At 30.8% G+C, this 19,469-nt stretch overlaps 1 protein-coding gene across 3 annotated transcripts; it reads left to right on the top strand.

Annotated features, from left to right (window-relative positions):
• Positions 1-1,699: 1,699 nt before the first annotated feature.
• Positions 1,700-19,044, top strand: LOC124531709 (uridine phosphorylase 1). 3 transcript variants are annotated; one of them, XM_047106209.1, is made up of 9 exons: positions 4,646-4,804; positions 5,689-5,891; positions 7,881-8,004; positions 8,366-8,527; positions 10,641-10,826; positions 13,961-14,099; positions 14,407-14,600; positions 15,954-16,027; positions 16,392-19,044. In XM_047106209.1, exons 2-9 carry the CDS (start codon positions 5,710-5,712, stop codon positions 16,498-16,500), a joined length of 1,170 nt encoding a protein of 389 aa, XP_046962165.1. In that variant the 5' UTR covers positions 4,646-4,804; positions 5,689-5,709; the 3' UTR covers positions 16,501-19,044. The 3 variants fall into 3 exon arrangements, with proteins under 3 accessions (XP_046962166.1, XP_046962165.1, XP_046962168.1); XM_047106210.1 differs by lacking the exons at positions 4,646-4,804; positions 5,689-5,891 and adding an exon at positions 1,700-1,938; XM_047106212.1 differs by lacking the exon at positions 5,689-5,891 and having other exon boundaries at positions 4,660-4,804.
• The last annotated feature ends 425 nt before the right edge of the window (positions 19,045-19,469 follow it).

Raw genomic sequence — 19,469 nt, 5'->3', positions numbered from 1 at the left:
TACGGTATCCCAAATTATCAGTATTTATTTCTTATGTGAATATGATCTTTACACAAACGTAATAACTTGTAATATCATCTGACCTAATATATTCGTCGATTTACATGCATTTGTTTTCTCGGGTTAAGCTGACGCGAGAATCTATAGCTACGAATAGCGTCGACTGGCGCGATAGGGAGCTATTTCTATTGGATGTATAAATCGTCAGTAATCGGTTTTATTGAATTTGCTGATGCTACATCTAAATTTTGTCGTACTATACTTATGTTAAAAAATTTAGACTGTCGATTTTAACATATTGGTCGATATATTTTTTTAAATTATTGTTAATGTAATATATTAATATTAAAATAGTAGAGTAGTGACGCGTTAATAATTTATTTTTGTAAGGCATTTGTTAGATCCGTGGATTCGCTTGCGTATAATTTAATTCGTGACAAAAAGCCTTGCACTGGTTTTTTGTTACCAGGAATCTAAGTATTTTAAGCTATAGATAAAGGTATTTAAATACTTAAAATTCAATTCCTCTCGGCGCGCACTCCTAACTTTACAAAAATATGATATGTAAATATCTTTAGGAATCCTGCATGTATGAGAGGTCTCGAAGCAGTGGTACAGTTTATAAACGGCAAATAATAATATTATTATTATTTAGGTAATTATGTTATCGTGCCATTGAAATGAAGTGTTATAAATTCGTTTTTTTTTTACAAAAATGGAATACATATTTCTTAAAAAAAGTAAAAATTAAGTCAAGTTACATACCACCAAAATCAGTTCTATGGTTTAGGTGTGAATTTGTAACAACATACAGAATTTTCTATGTTAATATTATTGGTACTGATAGATTAGAGGCATATCAATGGGTGTCGGATATATTAAGATAAACTGTATTGTTTATCTTATAATACGTTTTACACTGATAGTAAATAGATATCGTTCAGTAATCGTAAAACGGACCTTAACTTGTGTAGCGCCTGGAAAGTTACAGATAACAGTTAATCAGTTGACCCATTCAAATGTTTGCATTATTTTTTATGAATTGTAAAACTATTGTAGAAAAATTCAATTTAATTTAAAAGTTTAATTCAAAAATAAATCCATTTGAAAAGTCACAATGCGAACACAGAATGCATCTTAAGAGTAGTCAAAAAACGTAAAAAATTTTTAATCAAATTGAACTGATCAAAACTTTACAAAATTGTAAATAACAATATTGATTTAATAGATTTAGGAAGTATTATAACAATTCGATCATCTTCTCGTTGGCAACATACCTTTTTGATAAACGAATTGATATCTAAAAAGAGGTTTTAATACTTACAGTAAATATTAAACCAAAAATTGTAATTTTAAAGTTACAAATATAATCTATATGTTTCCTAATAAATATATAAATACAAATATACTTCGTATACTATTTCTTCAGAAACAGAACATATAGTTAAATAAAATGTAATAATGTAATGGCGTAGGTTATTGCCATGACGTTGTATAGGCGTATAAAATATTTAAACATTATAAATGATAAAATAAAATCAGATAACGATAGTCAATATATCTTGTTAGAACCGTAACGATACGACCGTGGTCTGCTGATTACGTTTTAGCCGTACTTATTAGTTATCATCACGCTGTGAACAATAAAAATACCTAATCATATAAATAAAAAAAAAATACTAAATTTATTTATTGTTCGTGGAAGTATCGAATTGTCGTTTTAAAAACCGTAAGCACAACTGCGCAAGCTTCCACGCATCCGCGCCCTAGTGGGTCTGGGCGGAAGAGCCCTCTAACAGTCGCGCAGCATTTGTCCCGATAGCTGCACATCGATCCGCCTACACAACTTTGTTACAGATAATCCAATTATATCTATTTATAGTAGTGCTAGTGTGTGCCAATAACGATGTCCTTCGATAATGACGAACTTCGCGACGAGTGAGTAATCTCTAATATTAACTTTCTTAAATCATCTCGTACGGATTCCGTTGCATTGATCTTCACACTTAAATGCAGTAATTTGACTATTTTCTATTCGTAAAAGAAAATCGATAAACAAAATGCACCAAGTACTAAGCTCGTGGGATTACGTAAAGTATTTTCACCATGACCTTGAATACGTTTGCAGGTGTGTTACAACGTCTTCAGAACTCGATTAATATAATGAAATCTTGGACAAAGGTGTTCATTCTGTAAACATAAACAGCTAAGGCGGTTGAGAGTGAAAACTAGGTGAACGTTATTCGACCTCTTCAAACCAGTAACCTAGTTTAATTGTAGATATAAAATGTAGGACAATGTTTGTACTTTGTCAAAAATTCTTGACAATAATCAATTACGATTTACTGAACGAAATATTTAGATTGGTAGGATCTGAATATGTATTTAATGACAATTGGCACAATTTTACCTAAAAGAGGTCTAAAAAGAAATGTTATAACAAAAGAGGTACGCTTAATGAGCAAAAACATAATATACCAAAACGTCTTTGTTACTCGAGATATTAACTCTTGTTTTTTGTCATATATTAAACTGGTATTTTCGTTATATAAATTCTTTCTTCCTAGAAAAACATTAAATAATTAAAAACAACACAACCGATGTCTGCGTTATACAACGTAACCCTTCCCAACGTTCCCTTTGTCTTGTAAGTAACGTATATTTCGCAGATATACGTAGGCAAACGTAATTTTAAACATTACAAACGCTTTAGACGAGGGGAATCTGTTAGAGGCGCAGGCTGTCGCAGGATGTCCGTTCCAATAAACGGATATGAAGTTGGGTTAGTTGGTTAACTGGCCGCTATACTTCTTTTTTATATGGTTATCAATGTTGGTTTTTACATCCTGTAACTAATGGTATGTGAAATAATTAAGTCACTCAATCTTGAAAATTCGAAACCTGTGAATGCAAAGAGCCGAGTTGGTTATTCGATAGATTGCTCGGTTTCCAACTGAAGACTGCGGTTTAAATTCAAGTTTTATGACGATAATTCGTCTCTTGCTCGGTGGTGGAAATCGACCTAACTGACATATAAATTTTAACCTTGATTTATGAAATTGGTTGAATGTTTTATGATAGCGGCAGTCACCCAGAAACTTTGATAGTCGGATGATAGGCCGAAAGGTCATATCCCCGTCTGTTCGGGTTATCGTAAATCCAACGATTTAATAAGATTCATTAATTTTTCTCGCCATAGCTTAAATCGAATAATTTGTGTTTTATTTATTGATAAATAAAAACATGAAGAAAAAACAATGTCATAATAGCAGGAGATACTCTCCTTTATAGAAATTAATTATTTCTTTTATTTTTTAATGATTTCGTTCCGTTTTTAATCATTTTCTTTGAATAAAACCAGAGTTTCTGCTATGATTTCATTAATCATAACGTATCTTCTAAATTAATTTACACTACTATATATATCTTCTAGTTTTTTCTTAGACTATTACAATGACTATTGATTATATTTAGAAAATTGTTTTCATTCCAATTACCATTCTTTAGAATTTAATTGAATATTGCATGTTAGTACTAATTGCTTCGTCAATTAAACGTTTGTTATTTGTTTTTTATAGCTTTTATTTCGCGTGTATAATAATTTTAAATTGTTTATAGCAATAATTTTTTCGATAACAATGATTTGTAAAATAAAGCATTCGTTGCCATAGGACTGAGATTTTATTTGTTTCGATAATCCTTCTGATCTGATCTTTGCGATAAAAAGTGATTGAACGTATAGAATAAGCGTAATAAAATCATTGCCCTATCAGCTCGCAACCTGCCTCCGCCCTACATAAAGGAAAAAATGTCATTACATCGAGATGATCCAGCCAAAAGACCTTCGAAGCTTTTTGTCCGTTTTTTGATTTATTGCCTTAATATACTACATACATAACTCTGATTGATGAATTTGTAAAAAGATATGTATATATTTTTTTATCATCGGCATACTGTCAGTTAAAGCTGGCATCATTTTGATTTTAAAAGTATTAAAAAAATGCCATCAAATCACAAAATTAAGATGATGTTTTGTATAAATTATTTTGTAATAAACTATTTTAATTATATGGATAGTTAGACAAGTTTAACGTTTAATTTCCATGGCAAGTAAATTTTGACAATCTGCGTTGAAACATCTTTTTTAATCCGTCGTTAAAGCTCACACACACAGTAAAAAAGAGCTTTTTATATATCTTGGTCCACAAACAAATCAATATGTATTAATAGTAGTTCTTAATTACTGGGAATATTTGACTGTTCCAGTATTATAGAATAATGGTTAGTTCGCAAATAACTAAACTAAATTCAATATTTATTATATTGAATTTATCTCTCTCTTACCTCTTTTCATCGATACTCCTTCGAAATGTGTTGTTCCTTAAATTAATAACTTTAAGTACCTAACTCCTAAAATAGCTTGGTACAGAACATTGATTTATTTATTTTGTAGCTGAAAATGATTACGGGAAGTCAAATTTTGGTGATATTCCGCCTGGGAAGTTAACGTCATTATACTTATATAGACGTATTTTTTTAACAACATGTACACTTAAACAAAAATCATAAAAAATAAGAACGGTAATTGAAATACGTACGTATCACACCGAGAGTTTAATTGAAACGGCTTATAAAACTAATAATACATAAACACAGTTTCATTTAGTAGCGATACATCTGTTTGTCTACTCAGACGCAAGCTTAAACTGACTGTATTTTATTTGCCTTTGGTAAGCTGAACTAGCGCTACGTTGTTACGTGTTATTTTATCGATAGTGAATATATATTATTTGTTCGACATAAGGTAAGTTTTAAATGATTTACTAGTTATAAAAATGTTCTGTGTTATTTGCGATATATATTTTATATGTTGTTTGAAAATTTGACATTTAATTGTTGTGTATCGCTTCATTGTAGTTAAAGTTTACGCAATAAATTTTGAAATTGCATTTAACTGTTAATCGATATCGTGTGTTTATTTCGTCAGTGATGTGATTTTTTTTTCATGAAACATGTGGATATAATAATATAAATAAGAGGATAATTTATAAGAGCAATATATATTTTTAAATCAAGCTTTTCAAAATTAATAAAGCGATTGATATATTTTATTACATTTTAAAAGTAGAAATGAATGTTTGTTTCCAATATCTGCCCTACTATATAGTATGCTGCCCTTTCATTTCTGCTCGTATATTGATGAAGTATACACTCGATGACCTTGATAGAATGTTTGCTAACATCAGCAATATGTACATGTTTTTGTTACATAATATATTCTTATCGCATGTTTTGTAAACAGTAATTCATCGCAATTCTTTAATCGATAAAGTAATTTTGTTACATACGTCATTTATATTTCAAACAAAATATAAACTTTTTGCTTGCAATTAAATCAGAGCATAGGGGAATATATCTTTTATATTTGATGTGATAAATAGCTTAATAAACTGATGTTATCAAGTGTTATTAAACGATACTTGGATATATTCGTTTTTATTATAATCGAATACTTGTAATACAACATAAATGGCTAACTATAAATAAAGTAATTATTGATTTTTAGTACTTGTTTAATTCGTAATATGTATCACACGAAGTAGAGCTTTTCTTATGTTAAGTTGAATTCAATACCCAACTTTGTGGCTATGAAGGATTATTTTTTACTTTTTATTTCATTATTGCCAGCCAGTCAAACCGGTGTCCACAATGCCTCAGACCCATACATTGAATGGGCGCTCTAATCACAATGGCTGTGTACAGAAGAACGAAGGGCATTCATCGGACCATCAGAACGGTTATCACAGACCACACAGGAAGATTTTTGATAACGACGACGAATTTCAGGGAAATGGATCAGAAGTTGTTGAAGTAGACGACAATTCTGTTAGGTTGTTCATAATATTATTTTAAAATAAATTGGTGTAGGAAACGGTAAGACTAATATAAGTCGGTATAAGCTTAGGCAACTCGGCAGCAAATCGGCGCGGCCCTGGCAGTACTCCATCGTCAGGATAGATAACGCGAAAACATCGCGATTAAGTCTTTACTTTGTTCAATCACGATATACGATAATACGATTATGACGAATTAGCTTTCATTTAAGATTATAAAATATTTAACTATAATCAAATAAAATTAAGTATAAAAATATAGGATATTAAAATTGTGATTGAATGACATAAAGTTAATGTTAGTTTTTTTATTGGGATTCAAATTACACAAAACTCGCACGAAAGCATTTGATACGTAGGTTGTATTGAAAAACAATGGACGCTAAACTTTAGAGTAAAATAAATGTTAGTAATATCGCGTGATATTTTATCGAAGAAAGATATTGTACTTAAATGAAGCAAATATTCGTTTTTTAAATTTTGCGAAGTTTAGGTAATCTAGACCTATTTTTTTTAAGCTTGTGCATACTATGCTTTAATATCATTGCATGTTGTCAATCATATGTCTCTGCTTATATGCGATAAACTCATAGATATGTTTATAGCTTAATAAATAATTTTATTTATTTATTAATACTTAATACTTTTCTAAAATAAGTTGACTGGCATACTTTTATTCATTTATAATATACAAGTTGTCGCCTACGGTTTCGCTCGCGTTTTACGGGTTGTTTCATATATTAGGCAAAAAAGTAGTCCTTTCTTGGAGTTCCAGTTTGTTTCACGCCAAGTTTCATCAAATTCGGTTAATTGGTTTTAGTCGTGAAAGAGCGACATATAGACAGACAGACAGAGTAACTTTCACATTTATAATATTAATATACTTAGATTTATTTACCTCCGTGGTCGAGTAGTGTGTACACCGGTTTTCAAGGGTACGCCACTCCGAGGCCCCGGGTTCGATTCCCGGCAAAGTCATTATAGATTATCATTAGTTTTCTATGTTGTCTTGGGTCTGGGTGTTTGTGGTACCTTCGTTACTTCTGATTTTCCATAACACAAGTTCTTTAGCTACTTACCTTGGGATCAGAGTAATGTATGTGATGTTGTCTCATATTTATTATTATTTATTTATTATCAGCGCGCATCAGAGTGATGAGAGAGTGACGTCCGTGTGACAGATGTCTTAGTGTGGGTGAGACGAATAAGAGCTTGGTGTCTTGCAACATACAAACAGACCTGGTTATAATTGTTAAGTTTAAGGAAATAAATGTATACATAAATATTTCAATATGTCAATAAAATAAGAAGAATTACGATCTCTAATCGAAGTGCTTTCAAATGAAATATCTTGAACTAGCTTTGAGCTAGCTAGCTAGAAGGGCCATCAGATGGTAAGTGGTCACTCACGCCCATAGACATTGACGCCGTAAGGAGTATTAACCAAATGGTTAACGTATTAACCATGGCTACAAATGTAGCCATGGTTAATACGTCAAAATACGTCATTAGCCTCAGATTCTATGTCCTTTGTGTGCGAAGTAACACTGGCTCGTACGCCCTTCACACCGGAACACAACATACTAATCGGACAGACATTCCCGTAGGTAGACGATGTACTTAATTCCTATTCCTATTGAAATGAGTAGACAAACAGACAAACAGAGTTCGTTTTACATTTATTATATTAGTCTGACGTAACATTAAATATTTGTATTGTGAACACTTAATTGAAAACAAGATGATTTAATCTGACATCAATATTAATATTTATTATGTTTTAAACAATATTGTTTTTTGTTTAATAAACAACGAGTTTATAATTTTACTTAAAAGGTACTTATTATAATAAAAATGTTTATAAAATTCTTATACCAAAGTTTAAAACTTTTCATCAAAATTTATGTCGGTTATAAGATTTTCGTACCTTAATATTTTCTGGTGTGTTAATCGGAACTTATCTGTAACTTGTTTACTATTTCGTAGGTATCCCGATGGCACAGTGCGTCTGCGTAACCCGAATATCGAACTCATGGACCAAGACATTCTTTATCACCTGGCTCTGGGCAGCGGTTCTCATGACCTGGTGGAAATGTTTGGGGATGTTAAGGCAAGCTAATGATTAAATAATCTATTTAAATTTTTTCGGTGTTGCCATAAATATATGTATACTTATGCAAGTTGTTTTATGTACGTACGCACGTGTTTTTAACACGTTTAATGTTTCATGTCCAAAAAAGGGTGTTATTTTTTCAGGTTTTATGCATGTATGTATGTACTTATGTCAGTATCTTTATTTCGCCTGATCCGATGTACAGGATGTCGTTACTTCTTCACGAGTGGCAGTGGCTATAAATTATATTATTCATTAATTAATTCAGGACAGTCATGTTTTTACGTTTTTGTAAAATAAATGAATTTCTAAAAATGAAAGTGTAAACGTAATTTAAAATTGTAACATTGTGTTTTAGTTTGTTTGCATGGGCGGCACGCCAAAACGTATGGAGCAGTTCGCATACACAATCATGGCGGAAATTGGACACAAATTACCATGCGGCACCACGCTACAAGACATCAGCCAGTTCTCTTATAGATATTCCATGTATAAGGTCGGACCCGTGCTATCGATCAGCGTAAGTATTGAATAAATATAATAAACTAATATTATGCATTTCATATTTAATATTTATTAAATTGAACGCAGATCTTTTATTATTATTTTTTGTGGATTTTTGTGCCAAAAAGGCACAGATTATTTCGCCAATATCACGTGCGATGGAGAAGACACGATAGAGATTGATCGGTACGGTCGTGAATGCAGTTCTTATATGAGTTCAGGATTTAAGGTGATAACGAACTTTTTGTGACAACAAGTGACATTTCACACACAGATATTTTATATAATAATTTAACTTTTAAATACGTAGCCTATTTAAAACATAAAAATGTTTAAGGGATTGACAATATAACCCGAGGGCAACAAAATTGATTTTCACTCGGCTTGAGTTCAGATTAGTAGAATTCAATTAGGCTTTTAGAAGCAGCTGTGGCAGCTGTAGCAAGAATTTCGTCGTCTTCATTCGTTTTATCTCGTCTACGAGGATTTATTGTTCAATTAATATTCTTAACTGTCTATAAATAGTTTGAAGGTGGGCGTTGATTTTGAAACGTAAATTATCCACAATTATTTTTTGTAAATTATTAAAATCGGTGGTATTTGCAGCCTCATGGTCAACGGTTACCACAGTTCATAGACATTGGCGCTGTAAGAACTATTTACTTCTTAAAATAACAAATGCATAACCTACCTTGGGAACTGAGATGTTATATCCCATGCCTGAAACACAACCATAGCAAGTATTGCTGTTTGGCGGTAGAATATATAATATACAAATGAAATATTAATTAAATCCGCACTAAATCGATTGTACTATGATTTTTTTTTATTTTTTAATAGAGGGACAAATAGTCTACCTAAACAGTGGCCAGTACAAATCCAAGAAATTATTAGTATGTGACCATAAATGTCTCTCGTTCTTGCGATTAAAAATTGTCAGCTCAACTAAGTAGCTGAACAAGTAACGCGTGGGTGGTACCTACTACCTACCTAGTATATGTTATTTAATATTCAATTAGCAATGAGTTAATGCATCGTGCATGATGAACAGTAGTAGGTACCCCTGCATTAATGTTAGCAATGCGTTTCAATTGAGATGAAATAATAAATTGTGATCGTACCGGTGTTAAATGAGTTGAACCAGCTTTATTGAGATATATTGAAACAAATTGAGTAAGACGTAATTCTACTTCGTTATCAGATCTTGATAGAATTGTGAATAAAAGTTCACTGTTTATTTAAAATCATGGAATATAGAAAAATCCAATGATGTTCTAGTAAACAGATATGTTACTAACGCGCAAAAAGTGAAGACTAGAAAACGTCCTAATTGAGACGTTTGCCTTTAGTCGTTTGCCTTTAGATGTTTACAATCGGTGTTCAAAACATCTAGTTATCCCTTTTTCTTATTGTTTTTATCAAGCTATCCTTTTTACTTGTAACGAAATGTAAAATACACGGTCATCGGCGCGGCAAACTTTTTTCTGTTGTTTAGTATGGGTATAACATATCTGTTTATTAGAATATCAATGGAAAAATCTATCAAAAGAATGATATCATAACTGTCACAGTTATCACTAATTTCATATAAATTTACGATAATATTGATTATTTCGATAAAATCTGTGACAATCATTGTCTAAACATCTAAAGATAAACTTATTACAACGAATTCGCAATTTGAAAAAATTCACCTTGAGGAAAATAAAATCTATAAGAAAATTTTGCAAAAAATTCTTGATGGTTTTTGTGCAAGCTGGTCTGGGTATATACCATCTACCTATCACATATTATATTCTCAAACGGCAATATTTAGTATTGAACAGTTCCGGGTTGAGTAATAGTTATAAACTATAACTACAACCAAAAAGAACATAACATCTCAGCTCCCAAGGCTGGTGACGCATTTGTGATTTAAGAAATTAGTAAGATTTCTTATAGCGGTGGTGACCACTTACCATCAGGTGGCCTTTTGCCCGTCCGCCTACCTATAAAATATATAAAGTAAATTATAACTGGGCTTGAATATATTTTGATTTCGTTTAATTTTATCGATTTAGATCAATAGCTTTCTGTTCTGTTCATGTAGTCTGTTTGTGTTTTTGCATTTAAAAATGTATTTTTTACAGCACGGTATGGGCATCCCGTCTGTGGGCATCTTACTGCACGAGGTGATCAAACTTATGTACCACGCGAAGGTCCGAGACCCGGTCTTCTTCAGGATTGGCACGTGCGGAGGCATCGGCTACGAAGGTGGCACCGTAGTTATTTCTGAAGAAGCTGTCGACGGCGCACTTAAAAATGTCCTCGAACTGGTACGTATCCTAACATGTATTTGACGACCTCCATTGTTGAGTGGTGTCTACATCGGTTTTCATGGGTACGCCACGCTGAGGTCTCGGTTCGATTCCTGGCCGAGTCAATGTAGTTTTCTATGTTGTCTTGGGTTTTGGTGTTTGTGGTACCGTTGTTACTTTTGATTTCCATAACATAAGTGCTTCAGCTACTTAAATTGGGATCAGAGTAATGTATGTGATGTTGTCTCATGTATTTTTTTTAATATCAAACTTTAATGATTAAAGTTAAGCTTGCTTTTATACTTTTTAATGAATCCAAACAAAATTAGGCAAGACATTGCCATCGTAATTTGGTACACTGAAAGAACGACAAGAACTTACTTGGTCGGCCATCTGATGCTGTTTTTCCTCTGGACTTTTTGTGGCTTGATCGGTCATATCATCTGTCAGTTATGTATCACAAAATATATTTATAATTTTTTTTTTTTGTTAACCATACCTTTCATGGATTACTTGACAGTTGGAGGTCATTAATGTTTCTTTTCTTATTTGGATCACGTTACACGGAATGTAATGGGGTAAATCCTTTTTGCTCTAAACCACACTGTTTTTTTTATTATGATATATGATACTGATATAAGGTTTTAATACTTTCAATCGAGCCTCATTGGTTGTACATAAAAATGATAAAAGTACGTCGAACTGTTGGTCTACCGTCAGTCGTGTCGAATTGTCGACGCATCGGATTATAAGGATGCCCATGTTACTGAGATAATAATAATTATGAACTTTAATTTCTCAGCTGTATAAATCTCAAGGATTCGAAATTTAGGCAAATATTAGACTTCTGTTATATTATTACTGCTTTAATTCTGTAGTTGAAATTCAGGAGGATATCATTATTGTAAATTGTAGGCGTACCAATATAAACATATATGCCACCGTATATAATACTATTCAATTTTGTGTCGAAGTAATATTATATGCTACAAAGTGAATATAAAAATGCATAATTAGGTTAATTGGATAATGTACCGTTCCTAATAGCTTCATATAACTAAAAGCGGTAGGCTGTTATATAACTGACGACCTCGTTAGCTCATTCCAGCGCTGTCAAAGGCCATGTGGAATATGAAAGAATTTGAAAACTTTTGAAATTTCTTTCACAACTCAACGACGGATGAAATTACTAAAATAGACGTTAAAGAGACAAATTAAGCTTTATTCTGTAATTAAATTTCGCATACATTACGGTTTCTTTATAAATATATTCAACCGCATACCGCGTCCGCATTTCATACGTATTATGCATACAACAGCATAAAAAGTAAGTATTTTAATAACGCTATTATGGACAATGGCTTTCTGTCCTCTTATGGAGAACGTTTGGGGTTTATTCCACCACGTAACTCTTAACTGGATCGGTGTTTATCATGATGTTTTTTGTAAAAGGAAATGGAAACAGTACAGATTGAAACCGCAATCATCGGATAAGTTTTCCACACCTGGACTATATTTGCTCTTATATAGTCTTTAATCTTACTGCGATTATTAATACGAAAGTTTTTATGGTAGGATGTTTGTTGTTCAATGGCAATGACTGAACGGATCTGAATGAATATTGGCACAGAGATAGAATATAATCTACATAGGCTACTTTATATCCCGGAAAACTATGCCCTCTCTAGAAATGTGTTGTTTTTGTTTCTTACAAAGGCACATGATATACACCACAACGGTAGTATTAGTCAGTTTAGTAGTACATAAGTCAGAAATGCGTGCTGGGTTCGAACATTTGTGTTGCAATATGTAATACTAGATTATACTAATCCTAAATTATGTGAAATATTTGAATTATTAAGACACAGCAGAGTTAATAATTTCAATATTTTGTATCTTTAAATATGCAGTGTAATTCAAAAATAATGCATATTCAAATTTTGAATGGCAAATGGATTGGATTGAAAATTGTAAATTTATAAGGGCTTTCGTCACAGTTAGCTAAACCAGTATGATATAATGTAGAATAAATATAGATCTATTCACTCACGAAGCCTCTCTTCAAGTTAAATTACATTTATAAAATGAACTTATGGAACATAATCTCGTTTGTGTTTTGCTATCTTTACTCTGCAGTCTCTCAGTCGTTTCACACGCCAAGACATATTGTAAGCATGAGCGTCACTTTATTTATTTAATTTGTGAGTCTCCAATAAAAGATAAAATCTAAATACATATTCTTAATATTAAATAATCTAAGGGTTACGTTGTGTACTCTTCAATTATAGGAGACCAAATCATGCAGTATTAAGCAAAATTTAAATATAATAAAGATAAAAAATAAAAAATAAATAACACTTTTCCTATCCTTAAATAAACTGGCGTCTTCGTGAGTAATAAGTTCCCATCAAAAACATAAATGTAAAATGAGAGCCAAGTTTAGTATTATGAAATATACCTTGGTTGTTGACTTTAACGACAAAAGTGTGCGACAGAAGTGAGATCTAAATGGGTGCAAAGTTCCATTATCCTTCCTGAAATTCATTTAATACTACATAAAATAACATTTCTCCTTTTCTAGATCTAGTCTAGATCATAATTCGTTTTGATCTGTGACGTTTCTAATAGACATAAAAAATAATTTAATGAAATAGTAAATCGTATCTTCTGCTATCGCTACTATTGCTACTAATATTGAAATTGATAGATTATGTGGCTTAAAACCGCAGCATCCAAGCCATTAAAATGCTAGTTTATTACTCTACACATGCAGGTTTTCTCATAGGATGAGCACGGATTAAGTTAATAAGGCTCTTATATTTCTTATATCCTTTCCTTTACTAAATACAAATTACATGATATAAGTGTACCATTAAAATTTTAATCTTAATATCTTCCTGATATCGAATCTTATAAAATATCTTTAAGTCGCCTGCTTTTAGTAGCGGATCGTAATCTGTAATTATTAGCTTCCATCATTATTGTATTACCTTAATTTATATATAATTAAATAATATATAGATTTAATATTAATAATTAAGTACATTTTTTTTAATTGTTTTATACCTACTGTATGTTGTTTGTTCCTTAATGATTACACAACTAATACATTGTTTGATACATTATAGTTCTTGTGTTACTTTTTACACCAGACTGTGCTTGGCAAGAATATCCAGCGACCGGCGAAGTTGGATAAAAGATTGGCGCGTGAGCTGAAGGCGTTGTCGGATCCTGAGGATCCGTATGACACCGTCACTGGCAAGACCATGTGCACTTATGATTTTTATGAAGGTATTATTTTCACATAATTTTTTTTTAAATAACGCATTTGGAATAGGTAATTACATTTTATTTTTTAAGAAAAGAAATCAAAGATCAGTGCACATTATGCAGGTGGTCGTAAGAAAATAAAAGATGTAATAATTACAAATTTAGTTGTCTTTACAAAATACTTTGTTAGTATTGATGATTATTTTGGTTACGTAAAAAATAAAGAGTTTTTATCTTAATGGTGAAAATATTTTTTACACGTTCATATCTTAAAGGAAATAGGTAACATATAGCCTTACATATATACTAAAACATTTATTTGTATAAGGCCAAGGACGTCTGGACGGTGCGTTCTGTGACTTCACCGAGACTGACAAGATGGAGTATCTGGAAAGCATCCACAAGGCGGGCGTCGTCAACATCGAGATGGAGTCCCTCGCGTTCGCCGCGCTGACGCACCACGCCGGCATCAAGGCGGCTGTCATCTGCGTCACGCTGCTTGACAGGCTTAAGGGGGATCAGGTAATTATTAATTATTTGAATTATACATTGCAGCATCATAGCAATTATTAAATAGCTTTTTTAACAAAAGTATATATATTCAGCTGTAATATTATTTCAAGTAGACGCTTGAATTATTTATACACGTGTCAAAGAAAATAATGTTACAAGCGAAAATATTCACAATTTTTCATTGGTTGATCAAAATTGACTCCATATTAGTTGAATTACTGCATTTGTTGTTCTTTTTTTTGTTAAAATTTGTAACAGCCACATTTGCTTTTAGCTTACAACAGTTCATAGACTTTAGGCGAATAAGACAGGTTTATTCACAAAATGTCTGAGGACTCCTCCTTTGAAAGTTACCTATGATCTAGTGCGCGTTGAGGGATAAGTGCTCACGTGACATATCTTGAACCAGAACATGTTGGTTTCTTTAACATCACGGTTACGTTACCGCCTGTTAGGTATTTAAGAATTAGCAAAAATTTAACTTGTCTATGAATTTCATTGTCTTTGATTAATGTCTATAATATTTGATAATACGGCGGATAAATATCACGAAGTCAGTAGAAATAATCAATATGTAATAAAATTAGTAGTGAGACAAGAGAATATCTTAATAGTGATAATAAAACAGAGCGCTATCATCAAAATCAACGTCGTGAGGCAGTCCATGTATGTTGAATGAAATTTTATACGTACATATGTATTTAACAAATCGCATTGGAATTACGTGGTGAAATACACTCCAAATCTTTTCCTCGAGGAAGACAGCCTTCATCCAGTAGTAGAACATATACAATCTGCTACTTTTAGTGGACATCTACGTGTTATAATAGGCTATTTGACAATGCGAAAAATAAATCATGAATTGTTGTTGTTGAAAAAGAAATTGTGAATTATTGTAATCAGTGTATATTATGAGTTTAAAAATGGTTATTTACTAACGAAACTCGAAAATAACACTTAATTTATTTAAAAATCAATAAATAAAAATGCATTTTTTCAAACGTTTGTCACGTGACACAAAACGCTCCTGATTATGATGAAGTCACTTTCTTGTAAATCTTGCTTTTCTACTGTATATATGTGTACCACAGATTAAAATACAGCAAAGTGACGTCACCGACCCCATTGCAGCGCCATATTGTCCAAGTATCGTTTTCGCGCGTTATTTAAATATGGAATTTTTAATATGATATTTTTCGGCAAATATGTACTAGAAATAAAAAATCAACTTTTACTTGGTCCCTTAACCTCTACTAAATAATATAAAATGGATTTTAAAAACCAGTCAAATAGCCTATTCACATACACAAATGCAATAAATCGATTATTTTGAACTTATTATTTAGAACTCATTTGTAACAGGTGTTGGCGCCCAAGGAGGTGTTGGATGAATGGCAGCAACGTCCGACAAAACTCGTTTGTCGTTACATCAAAAGGTAAATTCAATATAGTCCTTATAATTCAATTAGGTATTACATAATATATAAGTTTAATAGAGTATCACGTGTAAATCCTTTGACTGATTTTGGTAAACTTTGTATAGTGATTATTCACTAAATATTATTTCAATAGTTTTCACTGCTCATTTTTTTATTGCCAAGGGAATGAACGCACAATTTGTGTCACAAAGCCTCTCTTATTAGGTTTTAGGATTTTTTACTTACCATGTATAATAAATACAATTTTATAACGGATCTGCAGTACGCAGCTGGTACTATACATTTATTATGATAATAATAAGTATAATTCGTGACAGGTAAGTGACGTTATATGATGTTTTTTTTTTATTTCAATTTTAAGGTATTTGCAAATGAAAGGACGTCTGTCATTGGACGGCCATGGATCTATTTGCGTCAAGAGCCCCCGACGGTTCAAACTAGTGCAGCAAGAATCGGAAACCTACGATTAATGTCATCGTTCATTTATTTTTAAGACTGCATGACAAAATGTTCTTATCGAAGCTATTAAATATTATTTTGTTAAGCGTAGATCTGAATTTTGACATATTTAATTTATATGACACTGCCAAGTATATATTTTGTATTGATCATATTAATTTCTTATGATGTATTCGAATGTAACGCTTTACACACTGGTTTTGTAATGAGTTATTTTTTGGAAGTGGTTATTTTGTAATTTTGAAATTATCCGTTTAAGTATCCAAACTTGACTCTAAATTTCTTAATATAATAAATACTCTTCCGGTTTTTGACATATCAATTTGATACTTTTGTTATTTAACAAAAAAAAAACGTCGATACTCGACCACCACAACTGACATTCCATTAATTATTTGAATAGTTAAAAATTTATGTTAATGAAAGGTGATTGCTAATGAATGCGAACTTTCAAAAATCTATGTCCTGTGTGTTATTTCAAGGCAAAAGTACAATGTTAATTTATTACCGTATGTAAAGTATCTAGTAATTTTACTTTATATTCATTTTTATAATTATATTATTGAATGAAATATAATTTTAAATATGACGCGCTTAAGGTCACCTTGTTTTTTATGCTATCTCACTAAACCAATAACTACCAACCCATTGTACTAAATACGTTTACGATTTAAAAACTCCAAAATACAGTTATACTTACCACTGCTGTCGCGGTAGGTCAAGGTAATTACTATAATATATAATTCTATTCTAAAACCTTTCAAAATACTAAATAAATAGTTAAAATTAACTCTTTTTATGTACTTTATATATTACTAAATAAATAATATCGAGAAGATACCTAATATTCTTGAAAAATAATATTTATAAATTAGGTAATGTTTATAATATATATCAATCTATATCATAACAAATTAATCTATAACCACTAGTGATTTATATTTTAAGTATTTATTTAAATGATTTTAAATATTACTTAAAATATATAACACTGGTATATTTCGACTTAATATACTTCTATGCACTATTTATTGTAATAAAAATGTAATCACGAATTGCATATCTACTCTGTGAACAGATATATACTTTAGTTTTTAGTATAGTTTCCTAGTATTATGATAATATTTAGTTCACTAGCTATTTTTACTGTTTTATTTTATATAATATTTTAAGGTTTGTATAAATGTTAAATACAAACAAATTAACTCCCAGTGATCGAATAACGATCATAATAATTATTGAATATTACAGATAAAAAAATAAAAAATGTATTATCAACATGTTTTGAATACTTTATAATTTTTATTTCCTTTTTTTAATTGGTAACACTAAATTCTCATTAACAGAGGAGAAATGGCTATTGAAATTTTTTGTCCTTGCCTATTTATACATTGATATTTATGCGTTCCGCCTGTTTACTGTATTTTTTTTTTTTTTATATTTCAAAGTCATTGTCACACTTGCGTTAGTTTTTTTTTAAACTTGACAGTTAATTTGTCGTTAAATTATAAATAGAATAATAAATAATCAAACATCGAAATAAATCATTATTAATATGGCTTCTAAGTTGGCCGTCTATAATAGACAAAGCGTTTTGTCTATGCACTTTTTTTTTTAATTTTTCGTTTTTTTTTTAATGTTATATATGCTCATAGTTGTTCTTTGGAAAAAATGTATTAATGTATGAATGCGTGGTACGTAAATTCTTATATAATACAAATTTGCACAAGCTGTTAGTGATCACTTTAGTGGAAATGAAAGAAAATTATGCATTAGATAAGGAGTAACGGCCTTATTTAGAAAAGTTGCTTGGTGGGTGATGAGATAAACATTGATTTATCTCTTTCTGTCCATATTAATTTGACATTAATAAGAAGAAGACAGCATTGGGTATCTGATCACCCCATACACACCATTGAAAAGTAAAGCCGTTAGAGAATTAGTGATTATTAATACTGTCAGCGTTTTATCGTTATCGAATGTTACACTAAATGAGTATGCTGTTTACAAGAAATATAAATATTTATAGAAATTAATTTTAAGTAAATATTTAAGGTTATCCATTGAAGTTGTATCTATTAAGAGTGTTGCTACCTATGTGGCTTTGTCTATTTAACCTGTGTTTATGGCACCAATGTATTTTAATGTAGATTTAAGGTATGACAAAAATATTAGTAATAGTAATTACTAAACAAAAATGCTTCCCAGATATAGAAAATAAATAGTTGCTAGATAATGCTTCGCACGTTTAGGTTTTTTTACTTACAAAACGATTCTCGGCTTTTTATATTTTTGTTACATAAACGTTATATTTTTAATAATTTTATATGCAAGTAGATTTTGTCTAAATAGATACCCGTTGGGTATTCTTTGTACTTCTGTATGATTATATAAATATATGTGAAGACACTGGTTGAATTGTTACAACTACACAAGATGTAGAGTTTTTATAAAATATATCCGTTATCTGCGTGTAAGCTGGACATAAATTATATAAAGTGTTGTGTCCGCGTTAATATGTGTTATATATTGAATAAAGAAGTTTGTTTCCTGGATTTACGTATTTTCTTTTAAAACAAAGACCACTTATAACTTAATATAAAGCAAAATACAAAGATATATATTGTACGGAAATGAAGTATAATGCATTATTTATTGTTTTCTTTTATCGTAAATGCATAAAATAGTTTTTTTCTAGCATTTGTCTTTTATAGGTATGAATATCTTTTAAAGGAAGATTTAGCATTGATATAATTAATTATACAATATTAAGACTATGATAGGACACGATAGGTGACGCTGTAGTCGACTTTACCAACATAGTAAACGAATTTATATAATCTACTCCTGATCAAGTTATTATTCTATTCCAGGACTATATTTTTGAAATTGTCTGAAAATTAATTATAAAATAATTATTATACGCTCACAATGCAAGCTATTATTATTATTATTAGTTTTTATTAGTTTAATTAAATAA

Source organism: Vanessa cardui, chromosome 8, assembly GCF_905220365.1.
Source record: "Vanessa cardui chromosome 8, ilVanCard2.1, whole genome shotgun sequence".
Lineage (NCBI taxonomy): Eukaryota > Metazoa > Arthropoda > Insecta > Lepidoptera > Nymphalidae > Vanessa > Vanessa cardui.
Note: the sequence above shows the minus strand (reverse complement) of the source record. Positions and strands in the feature narration are given on the sequence as shown.